The sequence below is a fragment of the Plectropomus leopardus genome, chromosome 5, assembly GCF_008729295.1.
Source record: "Plectropomus leopardus isolate mb chromosome 5, YSFRI_Pleo_2.0, whole genome shotgun sequence".
In the NCBI taxonomy this organism is placed as follows: domain Eukaryota; kingdom Metazoa; phylum Chordata; class Actinopteri; order Perciformes; family Serranidae; genus Plectropomus; species Plectropomus leopardus.
In genome coordinates, this window is record NC_056467.1 from 19,834,668 (window position 1) to 19,844,406 (window position 9,739).

At 41.4% G+C, this 9,739-nt stretch overlaps 1 protein-coding gene across 2 annotated transcripts in view; it reads right to left on the minus strand.

The window, feature by feature from the left end:
• LOC121943798 (protein jagged-1b) overlaps positions 1 to 3,093 on the minus strand; it is a 63,283-nt gene extending 60,190 nt beyond the window's left edge. For both annotated transcript variants that reach the window (XM_042487412.1, XM_042487411.1), the window contains exon 1: positions 2,309 to 3,093. In XM_042487412.1, the coding sequence (XP_042343346.1) occupies positions 2,309 to 2,467 (159 nt within the window). In that variant the 5' untranslated portion in view covers positions 2,468 to 3,093. The remainder of the gene's footprint in view (positions 1 to 2,308) is intronic.
• Positions 3,094 to 9,739: the final 6,646 nt, after the last annotated feature.

Here is a 9,739-nt window from a genome sequence, read left to right on the forward strand (position 1 = left end):
TGAGCATAAAACACTTAATTTCCTGCATTCTGCAGATTTTTTGACACACCAATTGGTGCCTTTTGTGCATCAATTTATAGTGTAAGTGTCCTTAATTTGGTCAAAATATAAGTCATCTGCTTCTTTCATGTTTTTATTTGGGGGGGACATATGCACATGTTCTACATTTAAAGGTGGGTGTGTCCCCCCTGAAATCTACATCTGTGGGTTTCACTTAGCTGCAGCTGTTGGATTTAAATGGTAAAGGGACAGACTAAATATCCTGGGATACACTGCATTTGCAAGGTATCTGCCCAGCTGCCATTTCAATCCAAAAATGTGATTAAAGTTTTAAAGATGTCAAATTCAGAATATTGCTGTGATTATCCAGATCTTGCTTTATTCTTGTCCTTTGGTCAAACAGACAGCAACACCTTTATTTGAAGTTTTGTGTTCTTAAATGAGATACAGATTTCAAAACCATAATGTGAAAATTATGCTTTAAAAACCTGCACATGTTCCAAATATTGTCCCCTGCATCCCCTCTGAAATCTACATCTGGAGGGATCTGATGAACTCTGAGGAACAGGTTTTCTTAGTTGTTTGTTTGTGTTTTGTTGAACTTTGCATTTAAAAACAAAATTTTATTCCAATTTCTTCAGAAAATGGATTTTATTCACTATTCAAATCACTAGTTTACTATTATGAAGCTGTTTTTGTGGAACTGTTTATGTTTCTGCTGATGTGAGACACGCTTTAGAGAAATCTAATGAAATAGCGTAAACTAATCAACTTTTTGGATGTGGCAAAGTGAAAATGATATTGCAAAGCTGAAACTCATGTTGTCACAGTATCCACAAGGCTCACACTACACCATGCTGCAGTGTGAGCATTAATAAAACTGGACAACAGACAGCATGTAGTGACCGCTGGACAGTCAATAAGCTTCACTAATGACCCTCTCGTATCTGAGCAGCTCTGGGTTCATGAACATGGTCTCCTGCATTAATAAATAGTCACCAGCAGCAGCAGAGGATCCAGCGTGTGTGTGTGTGTTTCTCACTGCAGTGCAGTCAGAGAATGGAGGGAGTGGAGAGAGTTGTTCTTCAGCTGTGAAGAGGTTGCAGAGGTGCAGAGAAAGACACGCAGAGCTGCCCGAACGTTCAAAATTCACACGCCCCAGAGTTTACTCGGCTGTGGCCCCGGGCTCCACACACACCCAAGACACAGATGCTGGATGTGAGCTCAGTGTTCAGAAAAAACACATGTGCACGCACACACACATACACATGCACACGCACACGCACACGCACACACACACACACACACACACACACTGGAGCACCTCTGGGCCTGTTCTTGCTACTGCTGGGTCCTGTCACACATCATAGGCATCCTGATCAGGCCAGCAGCTGCTTGACAGCTCACAGTGCAAAAAAAGGGAAAACTATTTTGTGGTTTTCCACCTTCATGCCCAATATTATCTTGTTTTAGAATCCAAAGCTTTCCATGCTGCCAAAACATTGCCCATTATGCCATGAGTGGCTTGCCAGAATCATTCATACTAGCTGCTGCAGTGACTGTAAAGCTTTATAACACACACAAAAAAAAGTCTGCACCCATACCATCAGGAGATACAAAGATAGAGGTGATAAGAAACAGTCAAAAAAAGTGGCTGAGAGCTGCAAATTAAAAATATATAGAGAATGCATCAGCAGTTGGATATGAGAAAGATGGTGATGCAGGAAAAAATGCAGATACTCCTTTATTAATCTATGAATGAGAGGCTGCTGAACAGAGGGTGTGTAGTGCGTAATTATGGCGCTTTTTATTCTCATGTTTTACTGAAGAGCCATCGCAGTCCCTCTAAAGACTTTAGGCTAAAGGTTTGACCAAAATTAAATCGAATCAAGCAACCTAATATTATTAGTCTTGATTTGTGTGTTGTCCGTCTCATTATTCTCTGTTTAATATACAAACAGTGGAATTATAGCCTACTCTGTGACTTCTTTATTATGTTAAAAATATTGAATATTTTTATGCAAACACGTATTTTTTGCAAATATTTTGTTGCTTCCAAAATAGGATTACAGTAGTTTTCAGTTGCGTGGGATAATAGGCAGTAGCGGGTTGAAACAACAGGTGGGCACAGCGCCATGTAGGAGCAGAATGAGGGCAGCACAAAGAGGGAAGAGACAGAGTGCGTGGACTCCATTATTGACTGTTTTCACGCAGCTGTGATAAGAAAAACACGCTGAACCACAGTTAAAAGTCAACCCCGGGGGTTTAAGTGCATGCCGCCCGAAATAGCACTTAATCGGTGGCTTACCTGCGGTTGTATCGTGAGCGCGACGAGAAAAATCACAGTTCGCTGCAGGTAGAGGTGTCCACGGTGTCGGTCACTCCTCATGTCTGGCTTCCCGGTGATCTCTCCGCTCCGGTGTCTGGGATCCAGCCGAGTCAGCCTGTGCGCTCTTGTGCTCTCCATCCCTGCGTCACGGGATTGGGGACCGTGTTGTGCGCTTCGGCGGTGCTGGTGTCCCCCTCCTCCTCCTCCCTCGCTGCGTCCGTCCGTCCGCCCAGCTCTCCTCCTCTCCGGTCTTTAAACCCTGAAACTCCCGCTGAGCCACTTCATCGCGTCCAGGACGGAGAAACCATAACCTAAGTCTCCGCTTGGATTTATCACCCACCCAGCGACCCACGCACACCTGGTCACCCCCTTGCCTCTGTATCCAGGGTGGATTTCCACTGACACAAACACCTACACGGCACACAAACACACTCCCCTTGCGCTGTATTCCTCCCACCACCTGCGTTAAGAGGCTTTAAAGGTCCAATCTGCCGGCTCACTTGACTTGAACTCTCATCCCAATTAGCTCACACTCTCTCTTCTTCTTCTCTTCAAGCCTGATCCACGCACAAAACTAAAAACATTATACTTCGCGATGAGTGGGTGAAGCGCTAGAGTTGCGTCTCCAGCGGAGTGATTTCACTCTGCGCTCTTCTCATCTAAGCGGCTGGTTGGTCATTTGTTAACCCGACACGAAGCCCAGCGGCGACACAGTCAGTGTGGGAAACAATGAGAGGGAGAGAGAGAGAGAGGGGAGAGCATGGAGGGTGTGTCCTGAGGCAGGGAATATCCGTCTTTCAGCTCTTGTCCGGATGGTTCCCAGCGCGCACCAATGCGCTCATCCCTTTCTCTCTCCACTTTGCGCAACCTGCGGACCAACCCAAAACTTTTTTTCTCACACTTTTTTGGGGGTCACATTTACACATGGGATTATCAGTTTCAGTTCCCCTCTGTGGGTTTTCTGTTTCCTCTTTACCTTTTGTAGAACCTCGTCGGTTCCTCTCCTCCAGTTTCAGGCTTCGGCTCGCTTCAAAAGGTTAGCCGTGCCAATTAATTCGCAGTTTTGCTCGGGTGGCCTCCGAATGGGAAAGTTTAGGCTTTTGAAGGCTGAAGCAACCCATAATTACAATACCGCTCTATACATTGAATGTATTCACAAACATATTGACAAAAAAGCCAGGAAAAACATAGGGTGAAGTCAGACTATTTTGGTAGATTTGCTAAGATAACCACCTCAAACTCTGCAGACTACTTTAAGTGTTACTTTATAACTTGTTATGGTTCTCTCCTACATTTGTACGAAAATATGATGTTAAGAAAAATAGAAACTTTGGACACTCAAACACGTTGAAAAAAATACAATACACAATAGCATACATCATAATTTTATGACGCCTGTTAGACTAAAACACATTAGAAAAATATCCCATTTAGGGTTTTTTTTGTCCCATTTTACCTGAATGCATTAAAACGCTTTCCATAAAAGGTTAAGTCTATTGTGTGACAATTGTGAAATTATAAGGTCAACAATTAGACCTAATAATTGTTATTATAATCGTATTGTTTTAAATGAGAAAACCATTACGCCACATGGCTTTCCTGGCAAGTTCAGACCAGTGACTTCTTGACTCTTTGCTCTGCCAATCCTAGTTATCTCAGACTATTAAAAATAATGATTAAAGTAAAGCACATTTGTCACAACCAATCGTTGAAACGTATGGTGACGAGCTGTCCCACTTTAACTGATGTCCTGAATTACCTGACTTCGCCCTACAAAATTGGCAACTTCGGAGAGTTTTTCTGTCTCTTAAAGGCGATTATTGCGCGCATGGACAGGTCACATGCCTAAACGCCCTACTGCACACCTTATTTTTTATTAAATGTGATCATCAAGCCCACACGTATGATAGACTTGTCCCGACAGCTGCCGGTTTCACTGTGCGCTCATGCCGCTGCTTAATGATGCCGCCGGCTGCAATAAATACTAACCGGGTGAGCGCATTAATATAAAAGGGAATTGTGTATAGGCATCTTTTTGACTGTTGGCACCGGTTACATGGCATATTTTCCACATCTGACTTCCAGAGCTCGTCTTGTTGGATGAAGGACCTCCACACAATGTACCTTCTTCATCGCAGGAAATCTAATGAGATTCTGCCTCCCTCCTCCACGGACTCGTTGCTCAAGAGCTTCCCTGACAACCGCTGGTGTTTCCGCGGCCTGGCACTCTGCAGTGACCCCCGGAGCAGAACAGAGGGCTCTTAAGGAGCACAGAGGTTGATTTGCATAGCGGAGCAGTGACCTCCAAACATGAGCTGAATTCTAACCAACCATCCGGAAACACGCAGACATCAGTGGATCTGCTGCTGTGTGAGGTTCACCTGAGGAAGAGTCACCAGAAACCTGCAGCCTCTCATCACTTTGTGCGTCTCGTTGTCTCTCATGAGCTGTGTATTTGGCACCATCTAATGGTCACATGCGTCTTTTTGGGGGGACAAATTTAAGAGGCGCGACTCATTCATTATCATTGGGTCTGCAGAAAACATTTCATTCTAAGTAAAGGAGTATGGTTGGATTATGAGACAATGGGCCCCTGGGCACAGACATGCAAAAGGCCCCACAACCTCTCCTACAGAGGGACAAGATACATGCAAACCCCAGAAGACACAGGGATCTTTGGGGATTTAAAACTACTATGTGTGGGGGGGGGGGGTTTAGGTGTAGCATGTTACCGCTGGCATGCAGAAACCACGAGCCCTTGTTGGTCCCATGCAAGCATGCATACGTCAATATGGCTCTCACACAAGAATCTAAAGGGTACAGACTACAACAAGGCTAAATCATGGCGCCAGTGATGTTTTTCAAAACAACTTGGCGTGTCAGGGCTTCAGGACACTTTTTTTTTTTTACTTCGGATGACCAGCATGGAGACATTTTGTGGTTTTATTATGTTGGGTTTTTTTTTAACTTTTGAATCTTTGTCTACGTTTGCTTAAGCTGTCTTTGCCTTTTCCCCATGAAACTCTAGCAGTGTTTTGTGGACTATTAAACTTCACCCAACTTTCCATCAGCATGACGGCAAGTAAATAATGACTGAATTTTCATTTTAAGGTGAACTATCCGTTTAAGTCTCTTTTTATTAATTGTTTCTAATCTCTTTGTTTTACTTTTCACTTATTCTTTGTAGCTGTATGTCTTGAAGGTAATTTTGTATTTTGGGTCATTGTGTAACTTTTTTAGTCATTTTGTGTCTCATTTCCCCCCCTTTCTGTTGTTATCTACATTTGCTTTGTAGTTTATTTGCATCTTTTGTGGTCTTTTTGTGTCTCTGTGAGGTCATTGTGTGTGTCTCTAAGGTAATTTTGTATCTTTTATTTAACCAGTTTGTATCTCTTTTTAGTTGTTTGCCCATTTTGTAGCTCTTTTGTATCTCTTTGCAGTTCATTTATGTTTTTTTATGTAATTTGGTTCTTTTTTATGGTCATTTTGTTTCTTCTTCTAGCCATTTTGTGTCTCTTTAAGGTTATTGTGTATCGTTGAGGAAATCTTGTATCTTTTTTGATGTTATTTTGCATGTTTTTGCAGATGTTTGCATCTTTTTATGGTATTTCATGGTATCTCTGTAGTTGTTTTGTGCATTTTTATGGTCAATACATGGTCCTGTTGTGTCTTTGTCTAGTCATTTTTTGTGTCTTTCTCTTCATTTCGTGCCTCTTCCTATCGTTGTTTTGTTGCTTTGAGTGTCACAACCCCCACAAAATGATTCATTTTACTATTGGGATTTGATCCATTCAGTCCAATGACATTTCAAAAGTCTAGAAGAGCTGCACAATTATATAATTTTTATCCCCATTCAAGTTAATGGAGCGTTAAACCGGAAGTTTAGCCACGCTACTGGTGAAACTTTTTTTTAGCTTCATGTGCCTCTGAGCAATTTACATAGAAATGAACGAGGCCCTGCCGCCAATGCTCTATCCAGGTCTCTTAGTACATCCATGATCTACAAGGCGGGTCCTCTTTCACAGAGTTCACCATGTTGTTCTACAGTAACCCAAAACAGACAAACCAAACACGGGCTCTAGATAAGGTCATTCGCATTTTCACATTGAGCAACTTTTTTTTTTCTTCTACACACTTGACACGAGATAAATTTCAGTTGGTTGCAGTCTGCTTCCATTAAAACTAGATGCTACTAAATCCTACACACTAGACCTTTAAATACGAAAGAGTTCACATGGATGCAGGTATGCACCATCAAAGGTTCATTTTTGATCTCACTCAAAGACACAACTCCAACATAAAGCTCTCTGGATAAGCTGACGTTGCCTTTCAGTTCCTGCAACTGAAGGATCACTCTGTTGGTGAATGGGGAGGCACTAGGCGTGTTGCCAAGAGCATGCAAGACACACACATACACACAGGCATACACACACACACAATCTCTCTCACTCACACATGGCGCCCTGGTGGCTATAAGGTCAGCGCTTTCTCAAGGCAAAATAAGGGAGTGTGGAAAGGCTTGGGAAACTACAGAAGAATGTGCATTTCTGTGTACGCTGTTGAGCTGACCTGTAGACAATTACTGCGTCCAGTTTAAGTCCACAACAGGGAGGCCCTGTGTGCACGGGGCGCAGTTGATAGTGCAGGTCTAAATTAAGCTTTTCAGGCCTAAATCACACATAACTCCGCCCCACGCTCATGAATCCAGCCTTTGAGAGGAGGTGGTGGTCCTTATTGGCCTGTAATTACTACAGTGTGTAGAGGCCTCTGAGGATATGCTGCGAAACACACAGCAGGCATTTACTAATTGGCAAACTCGAGACAATTGTAGCCATTTGCATTCATTAAATATTTGTTCAGATTCCTCACAAACAGTGCTGACAAAAAGGAGTCCTTCAACATAACAGGGATTCCATGGTGCTTCCAGTGTATGTAAAGATATATGTAACGTTTCTGCATTAAAATGTCTAAAAACAACTACACCATTGTTGCATTATGTACTAACAGTAATAAAAAACATTTCAAACAATATTCAACTCCAGAGAAATCTTTGTTTTTAATCAGGAAAATGGCTCTTCACATAACGTGTTTCATATCCCTTGTGGTTGTCAGCAAGAAGCTGTCATAAATTGACTTTTTAATCCAGTTTTAAGTTTAACAATACCCTTTTTAGATCTCGGTTGTTCTTAGCTGTATATTTTAACCAGATGAAGGATTTAAGGTCAAAGTAAGTCTGGATCTGAAGTTATCAGAGAAACAAGTTGAGCAAAACATTAGCTGGAGCTCCTATAGAGACCAACAGCCACAGAGAAACACTGATAATTTTAATGTTAAACTGCTTTATTCTGTGTTTTTACCAGTTTTAACCACCTGGTCCATTTATTTTGGAGAGGAGGGCACCTTTGTGGATAATTCAGCTCCCAGTAAAAACCTGGATTTTCTGTTATCAGGAAAAAAGGTCAGCAACATTAGCATTGTGCTAGTGGCCCCTCTGCGACAAGCTGAACAGTGTGGGAGAAACATTGATTTGTTATGTGAAACTGCTTTATTCAGTCGCTCTTTCTTTTTTCATATATATATCTTAGCCTTTGTATATTTGCACTCTTCCCACTTTGAAAGGCAACTGCTGCACAGCAATTTCCCTTAGGATAAATAGTTTTTCCTTATCTAACAACCCAATATTTACTTCTCTGGTTCCTGAATCATTTTCTCTTTAAAACAGAGACAGATGAGGGAAATGCTACAATTCAAGACAAATGGCAAAGCATGTTGGCTCGAGACCAGCTGGTAAATGATGCAATGTAATTGATTTTTCAAATAAGCAATATGTTTCAAAGGCACACAGGCCAAATAAAGAGTTGATAAAATACGTTTATCCGGCGCATGTTGTGTGTAATTCAAATCACCAAATAAAAGAAACTCTGATTGGTTGGGTGTACAATTAGGAGGGATATGATGATTTGTATGGAGGCCAACAATGCTCTTTAGTTAAAGTAATCAGTTTGACTTTTTTCTAATAAAAACAGGACTAATGGAAAAAATAAATTGTTCTGAGGACAAAGAATCTAGTTTTCTAGAAATCTCACTTTTGTGAGGAATTTGGGCAGCCAGCAGTCTTGAGATTGAGTCCAGTCAAGAAGTCCATGAACCAGGGGGCTGGTCATGCCAGTTTGGAGGGACCATTTCTCATGGTGATTTTTTTGGTCTAGTCTATGTCCCTTTTTAAAGTCTATGTCCCAAGATAGCACTGAAGCAATGGTAGATTTCTATATGCTATAACTTTTGAAAAAAAAATCCCTTCATCTTTCAAATTTTCCAATGTTTTTCCCACCAATTTACACATTGAGTCAGTATATAAGAGGGTAACTCCACAGAATATTAAGAAGTCATAATTGTAAAGTTTTGACTGTAATAGATCTACCAGTCATATTTTTATGACGCTGGGAACAGAATTTCACCTTTGACCTCTAATGCTGCAATTGGGAATGAATCCCTCTGCAAATGCCCTTTTAACTTCATAATGGTGTGACGTACGTATAGATAGCTCTGTCATAATTTCACAAAAAATTGCACGAATAAAAACATTAACATTTCTTATCAGAATAAACTCTAATTTGTGCCGTTTGTTTCTTTGTTCTTCTGTTGCATTGAATCGATGACCATCTTTCCCTCCCTTCGTTCCCTTTTGAGCTGCTCTGCTGACTAATGAAGACAATTATGGGTTCAGCATGGCGGTCAGTCGGGGTTGGAGATTTTAAGGGAAGGCGACAAATTAGAAATACAGGAGGATCCATCTGCAGAACTGCTAGGGCGATAACAATTTAAAACATCTTGGAAATGATGTACTCTAATCCACACACAACACCTGACTATGCAATAACATGTTTATTCTGAATCACCTCCTCATGACCTTAGACACAATGTAAAGTTGATTTGAAAATCATCAGGGGAGCATGTTGTGGATTTAAAACTAGTATCAAAATTTCATTTACAAGAAAACTAAGAATTTCAGTACTTCATCTAGCCAACACAGAGATGCCTATAATTTTATTCTACAAAGATTGATTGTTCAGTCGGTGGCAAAGTCATGTTTAAAGACGCTCTTATTTTCATGAACTATTACAGTGTACATGAGGACAGAATTTAAAGTATTGTAACATGTAGGTTTGAGATACAAATCTGTCAAAACTGGATTCTACTATTATCAAAAAAGAGAGCGCTATGAGCCGCAGCACAGCAGCAGAGAAATTGTTTGCGACGCACAGGAGGACACCACACTCCCTCTTATTTTGATGCACCTGGACATCATGTGCTTAGAGCTGTGGACAGCGCGGATCCATGGGGCTGAGGAGGTCAACAAGAGATGAGGAGCTCAGTCTCAGCGAACCTTAAAAGCCTTTGAAATGAATA